The 16,506-nt window shown below is 37.8% G+C and overlaps 1 protein-coding gene across 2 annotated transcripts in view; it reads left to right on the top strand.

The window, feature by feature from the left end:
- Positions 1-16,506, top strand: part of C7H1orf87 (chromosome 7 C1orf87 homolog) — an 82,058-nt gene that overhangs the window by 46,225 nt on the left and 19,327 nt on the right. For both annotated transcript variants that reach the window (XM_002750886.6, XM_009001348.5), the window contains exons 8-9: positions 975-1,072; positions 16,245-16,309. In XM_002750886.6, the coding sequence (XP_002750932.4) occupies positions 975-1,072; positions 16,245-16,309 (163 nt within the window). The remainder of the gene's footprint in view (positions 1-974; positions 1,073-16,244; positions 16,310-16,506) is intronic.

The raw sequence follows: 16,506 nt of genomic DNA, 5'->3' as shown, positions 1-16,506 counted from the left end.
CTCTTCTTTCCTCTCTCTCCTTCTGTTTCCTCTCTCCTCCCTCTGTCTTTTCTTCATTTCATCAAATGTTGATCAACTGCCTACTAAGAGCCCTGGCACTCTTCTAAATGCTATTTTTATCATCAGTCCTCACAGAGTCCTGGGAAGTAGAAAGTACTAGTCTCATTTAGTAAATGAAGTTGTAGGACATAAAAAGTTTAAGCAACTTCCCAAGGTCAGAGAGATCACAGGCAGCAGATGTGGTGTTCAAATAAGATTTGCTTGATTCTATTGTTATATGTTTAACCATTGTTCTAAATATACAACAAAAGTTACTGCACCCTAAAGGTTTGAAATATTTGAGTCTAAATGTCACTTACCCACCAACCTGAGAACTGACCTAGTGTGCTCTAGTTCAGAACAAGATTTCAAACATATTATGAACTTCAGAAACTTCACTGATACCTCATTCATTCATTCAACAAATATTTATCTGAACATCTGCTTTCTAGACTAAGTTCTATAAATTATTAGCTATGTGACATTAAGAAAATACTTAGCCTCTCCAAGTCTTTGTTTCCTCATATGTAAAACGTAGAGAGTAATATTAATCCCACAAATACAACAAGCTTGTTTTCCAAATCAAAATGGATGATACAAAAACATTTAGCAATTTATCTCTATAATGAAGTACATATAATTCATAGGCATTGACTACGCATTCCATGGCTGATAAAAGTGTAAGATCAGAATTTCAAAACCCAGTACCTTCTGAGTAATGAAGTAATACTTCTGTGTCAACTGAATAAAAACTTGCTGGTAAGTACTTGGTTGGACATTCTTGCCCTAAATGATATCCTTAAGGATCTCTCAATGGTAGAAAGCACTCCTGAATAGTAAATCTTTGTCAAAATCATATAGCTTCTCATTATGAGAAAAAACACAAATACTGATTGTATTCTATTGAAACATCAATTTTGTTTTTTAACTTGCAGGTCAGGGCTATATGTGGGAAGCATGGATTATATCTGCCCCTGAGCCTGCTGGAAACATTGCTTAGCCATCAAGATTTGGGCTACCAAAATGAAATAAAGTAAGTGAACTTCTGCTAAGAACTGAATATTTGTATGTACCACCCCTTCCTAAATGATATGGTGAAGCTTTAACCCCAAATATGATGGCATTTTGAGACTGCCTTTGGGAGGTGATTAGGTTTAGATTAAGTCATAACAGTAAAACCCCATGATGAAATTATTGTCCTTGTAACTAGAGCAGATATGAGAGTGTCCTGTCTCTGCCATATGAGGATACAAAAGGTAGACATCTGTAAGACAGGAAGAGGGCCCTCACCAAGAACTTAACCTGCCAGCACCTTCATCTTGGATTTTCTAGACTCCTACCTAGTGATGACATTTTGTGATAGCAGCCCGAATGTTATATTCACTCTGTCTTCTGTTAGGATACCAAACACATAGGTCTGTCTTCAGAGTAGGAGTTCTATGTGTGAAACAATCAATTACATCACTTGACAGAGTTAAGCATGTTTGCTTTTACTGAGATCAAAGGGTCTTGCCATAGAAAAACAAAGCAGGAAACTTCCGCTTACAACCTACAACTATCAGGGACTAGATTTACCATTCCACCTTGAACAACTAAAAATGGGACAAAATATATGAAGATTCTCAGACATCGAACAGCAAGCAGCACAAAACAACGACTTCTGGGAAAAGAAAAACAAAGCAAGTGAGCCTTATTGCATAGGAAGGGGGAATTCAAGCAGAGCCCAGCATTCTCCGAGTTAAAGGGACAGAGTTTCAAGTTCAAAAAGGTCAAATAGGCTAAAATTGCAGTACAGAGGAGTAGAGAAGCAAGAAATCCCCAGGGAGTCCTTGCTGGAGATTTCCAAGAGTTACCCCTAGATCTTCATTTGAATGCTGGCAGATACATTCATTTGAGACAACAATCCAAGGCCAGAGAAAGCAACACCCTAACAAAATGAAGTGGACACATCATTAGATCTTACATGGGATTGGTCCTACTTCATGTTTCCACCAGCTAGTGAGGAAATCTCGTAACACATGTGGTATTGAGTAGAAACCTTAAAAACGCACAGCATTGTAATGATGGGGCCAAATTACCCCAGACAAACTCAACAAATCTTAAAACTCTAACAAAGCTTAAAAATGATCAAAATGTTTTTGAGTAATTTAATTACATCTAAAAACAAAACCCCCAGTTTCAAAGGAACAGAAAATATTGAACAATCAACAATATAAACATCGCAATTTCTAAAATGTATTCAAAAATTGCAAAGCACCAAGAAGCAGGAAAAGTAGGACCTATTATTCAGAGAAAAACCAATTAATAGAAGCAGATTCCTAAACAACACATACAATACAATTAGTAAACAAGCATGTTAACAGAGCACTTATAAATATACTTCACATGTTCAAGAAGGCATAGGAAAACATGAACATAATGAAAGACATGGAAGATTAAAGAAATCCAAATAGAACTTCTGAAGATAAAAAATACATGTAGTAATGTGAAAAACACTAAACAGTTCACAACAGAGGAACATTCTACACAATGCCTAGCCAGTGCTCCACAAAATTATGAAGGCCGTTAAAAATGAGGAAGATCTGAGAAACTGCCCCAGCCAACAAGAGCAAAAGAAGACATGAAGACTAAATGTAATGGTTTAGCCTGGAGGAAATCTGAAACAGAAAGGGAATATTAGGCAAAAACTAAGGATATTGGAATTTTGGACTTCAGTTAATCATAATGTGTCAATATTTGTCCTTTAACTGTAGCAATAGTATCATACTAATGTAAGATACTGACAAAAAAAGAAACCAAGTACGAAGTATGTGAAATTCTCTGTACTATCTTTAACATTTTTTCTGTAAAATCTAAAACTACTCCAAAAAATAAGGTTTATTTTAAAAATAGAGTGCCTAAAGGAAAAAATGATGGAAGCAATGGAATATAAAACACACAGTAACAAATAAGTGGGCTTGATGACATAGACATAGACAGTATCTAAAATAAAACTCAGTGTGAAAAAAATTAAAGAAAAACTAACATCATTGAGCCTGTGACACTAGCAGCCTAATACATGGGAAATTGGAGTCTCAGAAAGGGAAGAGGGGGGTGAAGGGAAGAAATGTATGTTGAACAAATAATAGCTGCAAGATTCTCAAATTTGGAGAAAACTGTAAAGACATGGACCCAAGGATCTCGATTAACTTTGGACACAAGAAATTTGAAATAATCCATGCAAAAGTTCATTGTAATCAAATTGCTTAACTCAGTGGTAAAGAAAAACCTTAAAAGCACACAGAGAAAAAGACAAATTACAGTAGTCTTCCCTTTTCTGTGGTTTCATTTTCCATGACTTCAATTACCTGTGGTCTGAAAATATTAAGTGGAAAATTCCAGAAATAAGCAATTTATAAGTTTTAAGTTGTGCATCGTTTTGAGTAACATGAACAAATCTTATGCTGTCCTGCTTGGATCTGCCTGGGACATGAGTCATTCCTTCATCCAACATATCCATGCTATATATGCTGCCCCATGTTGCTCAGTAACTGTCTTGGTCATCAGATTGACTGTCGTGGTGTCACAGTGCTTGTGTTCAAGTAATTCTTATTTTGCTCATTAATGGCCTCAAAGAAAAAAAGTAGTAATGCTGGCAACTTGGGTATGCTAAAGATAAACTGTAAAGTACTTTATTAAGTGAAATAGTGAAAGCTCTCAATGAGGAAAAAAATTGTATGCTGAAGTTGCTAAGATCTACAGTAAGAACAAATCTATTTCTACAATTGTAAAGAAGGAAAAAGAAATTTGCGCATAGGGTAAATAGGCTTCAGTACTAGCTGTGGTTTCAGGCATCCACAATGGGTCTTGGAATACATACCCTGTGGATAAGGGAAAACTAATTTCTTTCTTAAATTTTTGGTAGAAATTACCAGTGAACCCAATTGGCCCTGGTACTTTCTGTTTTGAAAAAATTATTAATTATTGATTTAATTTATTTAATTAGGAAATCAACTCATGTCCAGAATCTGGTCCCCTGTTACCCCCTCTGTTGTTACTTAACTATACCCATTCATTTTTTTCTCCTGGATTCCTGTACTAGCCTCCTAACTGAACTCCATTTCTGCTCTTATACCTAGTTTATCTTCACTTGGTCAGCTATTGTACTCTATTAAAACACCCAAAAGAGTTCACATGATTGCTCTGCTCAAAACACTGCAAGAGTATGTTATTACACGTAGAAGGAAGAAAAAGAAAAAAAAACAACCAAAGTCCTCTACACTAGCTCCTCCCCCATCACTTCTCTGGCTCCATCTAAAACTTCCTTTCCCTAATCTGTTCCAGTTGCACCATGCCTCTTGTTTTCCTCAAACATACCATGCAGACATTCTCCTTAGCTCCTATCCGTTGAATACTCCCTCTGCCTTGAAAGCTCTTCCCACAGATATCCTTATGCTAACTCCCTCACTTTCTTCAAGTGTTTGCTCAAATAGCTCCTGTCAATCAGGCCTACACTAAACATCCTATTTAAAGCTGTGGTCCCCATCCTTTGTTCCCCTTAAGCTACTCTCCTTTTGTTTTCTTTTATACACTTATCAACCTCTAATGAATTAGGTAACTTACTGATTTATCATGTATATAGCTAATATACCTATCTACCCGGTAGACAACAGTGCCATGGGGAAGGCAGAGTTTTGGTTTATTCATTGATGTATCCGAAGTGTCTAGAGCAGTGCCTGGCACATAGTACTTTCTCAGTAAATATTTATTGACTTTAACTGCATTGGAGGTTGGGGATACATTGACTTGAACTGAATTACAGGGATAATTTCTCAAAATATTCTCAGGGAGGCAGATACATAAATTCTTCCCAGTCTTTATCTCATGAGCAACTTGAAGAAGGCCTTTCTTATTCACCTCATCAAAATCAGGTTTCTTGTGCTATACTCTATGATGGTACCCTATCATTTTATTTGCTAACACTTATCACTATTTGTTATTGTGTGTGTATTTGTGTGATTTGTTAGTTTAATGTCTACATAGTGATCTTCATGCTAGCAAGTAGCATGACTATTTTGCTCACACTGTATTTCAAACATCTGGCCTAGTACTTGGCTATATTAGTCTGTTGTCACGCTGCTATAAGAAACTATTATCTAAGACTGGGTAATTTCCAAAGAAAAGAAGTAATTGACTCACAGTTCTGCAGACTGTATAGTAACCATGGCTGGGAAGCCTTAGGAAATTTACAATCATGATGGAAGGCAAAGGTGAACTAAACAGGTCTTATTGTGGCAATGTAGGAGAGAGAGAGAGAAGTGAGGGGGGAAGCGCCACAGTTTTAAACCATCAGACCTCATAAGAACTCACTAACCATCACCAGAACAGCATGGGGGAAATCCGCCCTCATGACCCAATCACCTCATACCAGTTCCTACCTTCAGTACATAGGGTTTACAATTTGACATGAGATTTGGGTGGGGACACAGAAAGAAACAATATCATTCTGCCCCCAGGCCCTCCCAAATCTTGTGTTCTTTTTACATTTTAAAACCAACCAAGCCTTCCCAACAGTCCCCCCAAAGTCTTAACTCATTCCAGCATTAACTCAAAAGTCCAAGTCCAATGTCTCATCTGAGAAAAGGTAAACCCCTTCTACCCTTGAGCCTGTATAATCAAAAACAAGTTAGTTTCTTCCAAGATACAGTAGGAGTACAGAAATTGGGTAAATGCTCCCATTCCAAAAGGGAGAAATTGGCCAAAACAAAGGAGCTACAGGCCCCATGCAAGTCGAAAAGTAAGCAGGGCAGTCATTAAATCTTATAACTCCAAAATAATTTCTTTTGACTCTATGTCTCACATTCAGAGCATGCTGATGCAAGGGATGGGCTCTTAAGGCCTTGGACAGCTCTGACCCTCTGGTTCTTCAGGGTACAGCTCTTTGGCTGGTTTCACAGGCTTACATTGAATGCCTGTGGCTTTTCCAGGCACATTGTTGCAAGTTGTCAGTGGATCTACCATTCTGGGGTCTGAAGGATTGTAGCCCTCTTTTCACAACTCCACTAGGTAATGCCCTAGTGGGGACTCTGTACAAGGGCTCCAATCCTACATTTCCCCACTCCACTGCCCTAGTAGAGGTTCTCCATGAGGACTCCACCCCTGCAGCAGACTTCTGCCTGAACAGCCAGGCATTTCCATACATCCTCTGAAATTTAGGCAAAGACTCCCAAACTCTTGCCTTCTCTGCACATCCACAGGTCCAACACCCCATGGAAGCTACCAAGGCTTGGGATTTACACCCTCTGAAGCCATGGTTTGAGCTGCACCTTGGTCTCTTTTAGCCACAGCTAGAGCAGGCACCATGTCCTGAGGCTGCACGGAACAGTGGGGCCCTGGGCCTGGCCCATGAAACCATGTTTTCCTCCTAAGCCTCCAGGCCTGTAATGGGAAGGACTGCCAAGATCACTCAAATGCTCTGAAGACATTTTCTGCATTCTCTTGGCTATTAATATATACCTCTTCATCACTTATGCAAATTTCTGCAGCCAGCTTGACTTTCTCCCCAGAAAACATGCTTTTCCTTTCTACCTTCTAGTTAGACTACTCATTTTCCAAATTTTATAAACTGCAATTTTAGACCATCTATTTGTAAATGCTTATGACTACACTTCTAGAAACAGCCAGGTCACATCTTGAATGCTCTGCTGTTTAGAAATTTCTTCTGCCAGATATCCTAAATTATCTCTCTCAAGTTCAAAGTTCCACAGATATCTAAGGCAGGGCCAAAATGCTGTCAGTCTCTTTGCTAAAGCATAGAAAGAGTGACCTCGTCCTCATTTGAGAACACCTCAGCCTGGATGTCATTGTCCATATTACTGTCAGCATTTCAATCAAACCATCCAACAAATCTCTAGGAAGTTCCAAACTTTTCCTCACATCTTTCTGTCTTCTTCTGAGCCTTCAAAAATGTTCCGACCATTACCCAGGTCCAAAGTCACTTCCACATTTTCAGGTATCTTTATAACAGTGCCCCCAGTTTCCTGGTACAAATTTTCTGTATCAGTCTACTTTTATATTGCTGTAAGGAGCTACCTGACACTGAGTAATTTAGAAGAAAATAAGTTTAATTGACATATAGATTTACAGCATTAACAGGAAGGATGACTGAGAGGCCACAGGAAACTTAGAATCATGACAAAAAGCAAAGGGAAAGCAAGCGTATCTTACCACAGCAAAGCAGGAGAAACAGAGAGACAGTGAAGGAGGATGTGCCACTTTTAAACTATCAGATCTTGTGAAAACTATGAAGAGAACAGCATGGGGGAAATCTGCCCCCATGGTCCAATCACCTGCCACCCGGTCCCTCCTTCAACACATGGGAAATACAATTTGACATGAGATTTGGGTGGGGACACAGAGCCAAACCACATCATTGGCACATGATAGATGTACAGTAAATGTTTGAGAGATTTACTTATTCATTTCTTTAGCAAGCATTTACTGGGTGCCTACTATATACCAGGTACTACTCTTACATACTAGAAATATAGATATGAATAAAACAAAACCCCTTTCCTCATAAAACTTATATTCTAATGGGGAAGATAAATAATAAATAAGTTAGAATATATGGCATGTCACATGGTGATAAGAGCAATACAGAAAAACAAAGGCCAAAAATTTTGGAGCACATCAACCAATGAACATGTGAATAATGAAGTTATGATATTGAGCTTAGCCAATGAATTTTCACTGTTCCAGCTTTGGACATGAGAGTCTGCCTTCTTTAAAACCTTGGGAGTGGTTTGATGAAGGTGAGAGGGGTGGTTAAGTTGGAAATGCAGGAAACTGAGCTCAGAGCTTAGTAGAAAATTATAAGACTAAAATTAAGAATCCAAAAAAAGCACCAATCTAAAGGAAGAAAAAGCAAGTATCCATTATACCTATACATAGTAGAGACTCAATAGATACTTGTTGATTAAAAATTGAGATCCAGAACCAAAATCCTAAGAATCAGAAATATGAGACCAAGAGAAAATGGGATCAAATAAGGTTAGGCTACTTATCCTATCAACACTCTGAGTTTCTTGCTATTTTTGTGCAGATCAGAGAAGCACACAGATTTCTTTATTCACCTATCTTTGACCTTTAAATGTTCAAGGATATCAAAACCATAAGAACTAAAAAAGAATTGCATTTACAAGAAATAAGCCTGTTTCATCCCTAAATAGTCATTGGCTAAAGCATCCTTTGCTGAATCAAATCCATTCTGTTAAGGGCTTTGTATGCAAACCTATATCCTTAAGAGATTAAAGATGCAATTTAGACACACATTTTAGAAGCTGAATGCACGAATCATTATTTTAGTACATATTGTCCATTAATCTGCTGTTCAATTGGGAATCCATTTGGAATGTGGCTGCTTGCTAATTAGCAGGATTCTAGTGCTGAGCTGCTTCCTGACTAAATGTCCTTTAGAATCAATAAAACATCAGGAGAGATTATGGTGATGTGGGATTAGCACCATCTAACAAAATAAAATGAGTTGTGCTTCCTCCTTAAACTGTCATGTTGTAAGAGCTGACAAGAGAAGCAATTTCACAAACCCTTTTACAAAGTTGTTGTTGTTTTTTTTTTAACATTGAGGTTTGTTTTTTTGCCATTTGCCTACCAATTAGCAGAGACATCAGTGAATGACTGCCAGGGTAAGGCGATTTTGAGAAAGACTTGATTACGATTTCAAATCTCTACTCTGAATCACCCTTAAGTAAAATGAGTTCAGGTTGTGTTAGATGGAAATTATTATCCTTGTTCTTGGCCGGGAACATGTAAATCAGAGTTAGCATTTAATGTTTCTGTGTGACTTTGCAATAAATGGTAATTAAGGAGGGCAGAGAGAGAACAGGAGGCAAACTAATACTCTAAAATTGTATTGGCAAAATTAAATGCTTCAAACCAGTTTAAAACACATGCACACAAGCCAAATCATGTTGGGGGAAGGGATAAATAATAAAGCTGCTATGGAAGCTTCATGAATAGAGGGGAGCAATTGACACAGCCACAAGTAGGACTTATCGTACACATCTGGCCCATTATTGAGAGTGCAATTAAGTTGAAAAAGACTGGTTTTGCTAATCCCAGGAACAACCAGAGGATTTTAGAAGATAAGGGAAATATGAGGTGTTTGATTCAGCAATTACTTTTAAAGGAAATAGGAAATGTGTTAGGTAGCAAGGTATTAGAGAAGTGGTATAGATCTGCCCATTGGCTGTGCCTTAGAAATTTGACCTGCTGTCTTTTCTCTTCCAGAACATAATAAGTACTTTATAAATATTAAGTCTTTTAATTTTTGCAACTTTCCCATGAAATAGTTTTATGATTTTTCAAGTGAGGAAACTGAGGCACAGAGAGGCTAAAACCAACACACAATTGATAAATGAATTCATTAGTAAGGCTAAGTCAAATGCAGGCTCTCCACCTTCAGTCTTGGCTCTTAGTCACTACACTATACTGATTCTCCTACAAGTCCTGTGAAACTCAGCTTATAAGATAATGGATAGGCACAGAGGCTTTGGCCAAACTGCCTGAGTTCCAGAGCTGGCTTCATCCTTGGCTTGATGCTGAACAGAGTTCTGGATTTGAGTTTAGTATCTCTTGCCCTCTCCTCCAGGACCCAGGAGGCAGGTAAGTTATGAATACCAAAGAGGGAGACATTTAAGCTCCAGGGGCAGGTATGATCCAAAGAAGCCCAGAGCTTGGAGGCAACATTTCCTTACTGGTATAGCCTTTCTGTCACCTCTTCAGCCCTCATCTATGGGGAAACCCAGCATGAGTCCTAGATGGCAATCTGGCTCTGAAATACGTTGGCTTTGGGAACTTGAGTAAGTAACAAATTTCTCTTCCTTAATTTTCTCATCTGTCAAATGGGAAAAATAAGAATTCATTTGTTTAGATTTCAGAGTTTATTGTCTCTATATCAAGAAAGAGCTGTACTTCTCTCAGTTAACTGAAAGGTGGAAAGAATACAACTTAGTACATGAACGAGAAGTCTAGAACAGAAAAACAATGCAAGAGAATGAGTATCTCAGTATCAAGGTTAAACGATGTGGTCAAAATAACCTCCTGACTTGATTGGGTAAAAATTAATGAACGTGCACCTAAAACCTCCCATGCATGGGGCTAGATGCTCTATATGGCTACAAATAATGGTATCAGGAGCCCCATGAGTTGATTTTCTTTTTAGAACCACTTCACAGATGAGTAAACTAAGGTTTAGAGACATTAAATAAATTATTCTCAAAAGTAAGGCTTCTTTGACTCTTACTTCTTTCTAAAAGGCCTGTTAAGGGCTGACCTGTATCCCTCCAAATTTCACATACTGAAGTTTTAATCCCCAGTACTTCAGAATATGACTATATTTGGAGGGCCTTTTAAAGAAGTGATGGACTGGTTACAGTAGCTCACACCTGTAATTCCAACACTTTGGGATGCCAAGGGGTGCAGATCACTTGAGGTCAGGAGTTCAAGACCAGATTGGCCAACCTGGGGAAACCCTGCCTCTACTAAAAATACAAAAATTAGCTGGCATGATGGCACATGCCAGTAGTCCCAGTTACTCTGGAGGCTGAGGCACTTGAACCCGAGATGCAGAGTTTGTAGTGAGCTGAGATTGTGCCACTGCACTCTAACTTGGGTGACAGAGTAAGACCCTATCCCCAAAATAAAATAAAAATTAAAAAGTGATAACTGAGTTAAACTGTTAGGGTGAGTGCTAATCCAATCTGAATGGTGTCCTTCTAGAATGTGGACATTTGGACATACAAAGAGACACCAGGGATGCAGATGCACAGAGGAAAGACCATGCACAGAGAACACAGCAAGAAAGTGGCCATCTGCAAGCCAAGGAGAGAGGCCTCGGAAGAAAATAAACCTACTGGCACATTGATCTTGGACTTCTAGCTTCCAGAACTGTGAGAAATAAAGTTCTGTTGTTTAACCCATGTGATCTACAGTATTTTGTTATGGCAGCCTGTCTTAGACCATTTGGACTGCTATAACAAAATACTATTGACTGGGTGCATTATAAACAGAAATTTATTTCTCACATTTCTGGAGGCCAGGAAGTCCAGGATCAAGGCACAAGCAGATTTAGTGTTTGGTGAGGGTCCCTTTCTTTAGAGACAGATGTTTTCTCACAGTGAGCTCCTATGGTGAAAGCAGAAAAGGGTCTTTCTTGGCCTCCTTTATAAGAACACTCATCCCACGCATGAGGGCTCTGCCCCCATGAGCAAATCACTTCCCTAAGACCATACCCCCTAGTATGATGGGAGTGAGGATTCCAGTACATGAATGTGGGGGAGAGATAAACATTTAGACCATAACACAGCGCCAGAAAACTAATATAGTCCCTAAAGGCTAAAGGCCTCTTCAGTAATCTTCCTGTCTGGCTCCTCCTTCTGGCATATTTTGTTTCCCTTAGCTGAAGTAAATGATTACAGGATTCTGAAGGGAATTCTTCAAATCATGGGACTTAATTTCTGATCCTGGCAGTCTAAATAGAGCTGACTCTTTAGCAATATTCTATGCTATGTCTCAGCTGAGCTTGGTGAAATTTGTAGGAGCTAACCAGGTGAGAGATGGGGAAGAGTATTTCAGAGAGAACAAGCAGTATGTGCTGAGACAAAAAGACAAACAAAAATAAGTTTGGAGAACTATAAACTGTTTATTATAACTAAAGCATACATTTCAGGAGGCCAAAAAAGGTAATGGACTTGGGAGGTGAACATCAGCAAACCTTTTGACTCAAGCCTTCATAACCCTCATAGAAGAGCATACCAACTGAAACTACCTTCATCAATATTACAAGGATGTGTCAATAAAATAGCCTACATTTTGTGTGTTTCATACCTTTAGGTTTGTTTGGTTTTTTAATATGTAAGGGTTTTCATATGAAATGACATGTACCTAACAACGTCTAACTAAAATTTCTATGAAAAAGAAAAGAGACAACACATGAGTAGCCAAAACTGATTAACAGGCACTCTGGTATCAGAATGTACCAAAAAAACTTCACTAACTATAAATAAATGGAATGTGGGAAAACCAATGAGTTGTTTGCCCCAAGCTGTGCCTTACCCACCTATAAGAAGTGCAAAAAAACAGAAGATACTTCATCCCTTCACCACAATCTTCCCCTTGATTTGGAGACCCCAAGTCTTGACCAACCAGAAAATTACACAAGTGCTCTTTCCTTGTGCAGCTTGAGCACTATGGTTCCTCACATCTCCTTTCCCTTCCTCCCCTGCCCAAGCATACGCACATGTATGCTTAACTGTACACCACTCTTCTGTGCCTGTTTGGAGAGCTCAGCTGTCAATAATGACAGCAGAAAATTGAAGTAAGTGAGGTGAGAACGGAAAAATATGACTATGGTGCTTGCAGCTGGTGAAGGTAATATCTGATAATAAAGTTGTAGAGGTTTGAACAGAGAGGAAGATCGCTGTCAGTTGTATATGATGAGGAGCATATAGCTTATGGCATACTATACCAATTTGGGGTGTGTGATATCCAACAAATGTGGCAAGAAGATGCTATCTCTGTTCTACCAAGGTGAAATGCACCAGGTGTATGCCTGAGAGACACCAGGAATGGATGAAAGTTGTCATCTGCCCTTGACTTCAAGTCTAAGTGATCAGCGAGCAAGACCAAAGGAAATCAATGCAACTCATCTGTTAGGTTGTACTGAATGTGAATACATACTCATTTGAAGCACAATACCTAATTAAACACACACACACGTGCACGCGTGCACACACACACACACACACACACTACAAAACATGGAAAGGGAGCCACAATTCTGCAGGTTCCAAATCTCAACAGAATTTTGAAATTGATCTACTCTAAGAAAAAATTAAAAAACCATTTTTTTAAAGAGTATAAGAAGCCATGTCCTCTATATTTCAGAATTGGAAAGTAATCAACATTATGAGACATTTTGTGTCCAAATGACACAAAAATGAAACTTAAAAAGCACAGAGCATGAACAGAAGAAACTAGAAAGAACTTTGGTAAACATGGATGGTTTCAAGAAAAATAAAACTGCTACAGCAGAATTAAGAGATAACCAGGAATCAATATATAATGTCAGACTTAAGAGGCTTTCACAAAGTCTAGAGGAAAATAACAAAGAAGAAAATTAGGATAGTAGATATAAAAGAATAAGAATAGAGATTCAACATAAGAGGTCTTGGTATTGTGAAAAAGAAAACTAGAAAAAATGGAAAAAGGAAAAGGGAAGTCCCAACTAAAGAAACTTTGCTGAGCTGGTACAGCTGTACAGACTGCGGAGACTCAGTGTTATGTAAGCTAAATTAAGAAAAATGTATGCACATCTATTCAACAAAACTTTTACATTACAAAGACAAAGGCAATTATTCAGGGACCCAGGCCAAAAACCCAAAAAAACTAAACCAAAGCAAATAAAGAGAAAACTAATTATATATGACCAAAAATCAGACTGACATCAGACTTCTGCAATAATAAATGTCAGAAGACACTACAGCCATGTACATGGACTGCAAAGATCACAAAAATGTAACTGAAGTTAAGTCACATTATGGTCGCATAGATTTGGAGTCAGGGCATAAATCCTGGCTGTCCCATTGATATATGTCCCCTTGGGCAAGTCACTTATTGGGCAACCCCTAAGATGGTTGTCTCAATTAAATAAGACGTGTTTGTCTCGATTAAATGAGATAATGCACAAAAAATATTCACAGAATATTCACACCATGCCATTTTAACTTGATAAACTCAGTTAAGTTGGAATTGAACTCAGGTCTGCCTGAGTCTAGAATGAGGCTCACAGAAGTCCTGCAGTCCTGTCCTGTCTGGCTTGACATTGGAGGTTTGGTACTTACTTTTGTTATTAGAATTATAGTGCCTATTATGGCAACTAGAACCCACTCCCACATTTAAGTTGTGAACAGCACTTTGAAGGTCTTGGGGTAATGTAAAAAAACATGGGAAAAAATAAATATTTTATTTTTTTCTTACAAACGAGGTCTACGTTTATATCTACATTTTTAACAAATGAGTTTGAAACCTACTTAAATTTTTTGTTTAGAAAAAAATTTCTTTATTGAGTGATAATTTGCACAGTAAAAATACTAATCTTAAGGTCAATCGAGAATTTTTAAGCAGTAGAAAATTCAGTTTCCAAAATTTTTTAAGTCTTTAGATATGGGAAAAAATAAATATTTTATTAGAAGAATCTTAAAAATTTTATTGGTCGTGTTAAGTCCTATACCATTCAAATCAAGCAATATCCAAGTTAATACTTAAAATTTTTTCCCTCAATCTGCTTCCCCTGCTGTCAGCGTATAATCAAGAAGGAGCAGGAAAGTTTCTGGTGCCGTTTTATACAGAGCATTATGTCATATTATACCTGATATCTAAGAAAACACTACCTGATAACTCCTAACAGATCTGAAAAAGTAAATTTTGTATAATGTGTAAAGATTAATAAATATAGGTTTGTTGTTGTTGTGTGTGATTTTTTTTTTTATCAAAGGGTCAGAAGGTTCTGTAGCCATAAACCTGGACTTTTTAAAGGGTCTGAAAATAAATTGCAAGAAGTGCAGAAGACAGGAGATGCTTCTATTGTAGTTTATTTGCAGATATGTGCTAATATCAGCTCTTTATATAATTATTAATATTCTGCAAGTGTCCTTGCTATTTCTTGTTCAACTTTCTCTTACCTTCCTAGACCTGCAGCGTCTGATACAGTCATCAGTTTATCTGACTGGCAGGCCTGCGTATTCATCACTTATTTATTCATGTACCTAAAATGGCATGAAACTCTGGAGGCCACATGTTCAAAACCCAATGTCAGGATACTTATCCGGACCAAATAATTTCTCTAAATGTTATATCATATATATAAAAAGTCTTCATAAAGTATAAGCAAAATAAACTTGTTACCTATTTAACTTACCATTTTCTTTAAACATAATAATATCATACAACATTAGAACTTCTCCTTTACAAACCAAGCTTGCTGTTTACTTTTGCTTGACTTCTTCTGATGGACAAGATGGAGAAAGATAAAGATACTTAGTTGAGGTCTGGTTGCTAGCAACAGAAACTGTCTTTTGCTAACATAATCAAGAAGAAATATTTTCAAAGGATATAAAGTAACACAAAAAGGAAAATAAAATTTCAGGAAGGACCAGAACCAAAGATTAAGACAGAGGCAGAGACAGGGAGAGAGAGAAGAAGAGAGGGACAGATTAAGGGAGGGAAGGATAAATAGATTGAGATTAACTAAAGGTGGTGGGTCACAACATTGGCTAAGGTAGGATATAAGACTTTGACTATATCATAGTCCTATCCACACTGTATCCAAAAGGAAACAGTAGCTGTCACCCCAGAGAAGAGTATATTTATATATAAATGGAGGATGGATGCTGGACAAGCAAATATAAGTGATTTTCAATGTTGAAGTTTTACTAAAATACTTTTTAAGCTTTAAATGATTACCTGGTTGTCACTTGCAGACATATTACTCAATGCAATTTAAACTTGGAAATTTACTGACTATTGTGTTCTTGCACTCAGCACCCATATTTATCCACTTCTATGATTTTTCTGCTTTGCAGTGCTTTCCATGCTTATGAAGGTTAAAAAGAACCTTTTTGAAACCCTCTTGACACTAAGCTCTAGAATTGCTTTAAGTTCTATAAGTGAGATGCAATTTCATGAGATTTGAAAGGCAGAAGCATCAGTGAGAGGCCAGTGGTACAGTTTACTTATTTATTTATATCAACAGCAGTAGCAACTCCAGAAACTGGCAAGTATTTGTTTCTCCAGTGGCCAGAAAGCAGTGCATACTACCTGATGACAACTTCATAGCTAGGGGCAACTGAGACATCAGCCAGGCTTTCCTGCTGTTCCCTGATCTCTGGACCACATCTGCTGAGGCTGGATCCTGAACTGAGTGACATACTCCAACTTCCGTTCTAATGGCTTTGCAATAATTTCCTATATCAAAGCCTTTTCTAATAAAGATATATAAAGTAGTTTCTGTTTCCTGCATTTGACCCTAAATGATAGAAATATTAAAAAGCGTATTCAATGTCACTAAAATATAAGCAGAGTTTCATTGGACATTTTTTCAGGGCAATCATATTGATTACCAATTTATGTTTCCTTTTCTTGCACAGATGGCAGAATTTTGTTGAGATACTGAGCAGAGCTTCTGCTGATTTGTTATCTGATTTGCCTACAGGTGGGTTCCATTATTTTTTTGCTCCAGAGAGACCTTCTATTTTCCATAGCTGTTGTTGACTATGCTGCATAGCTTGAGTGGTTTTCTTGTTGGGTTTCATCTCATTTCTCTCAGAAATGTAAACAGCTCCCCAGTGAAGGAAAAATGGGAGTGAAAATCACCTTAATGGCTATTTTTTAGCCCAGTTGGATCATAAA

This window comes from Callithrix jacchus, chromosome 7 (assembly GCF_049354715.1).
Source record: "Callithrix jacchus isolate 240 chromosome 7, calJac240_pri, whole genome shotgun sequence".
Classification (NCBI taxonomy): domain Eukaryota; kingdom Metazoa; phylum Chordata; class Mammalia; order Primates; family Cebidae; genus Callithrix; species Callithrix jacchus.
The sequence above is the reverse complement of the archived record's forward strand: the minus strand, read 5'-3'. Positions and strand labels throughout refer to the sequence as shown.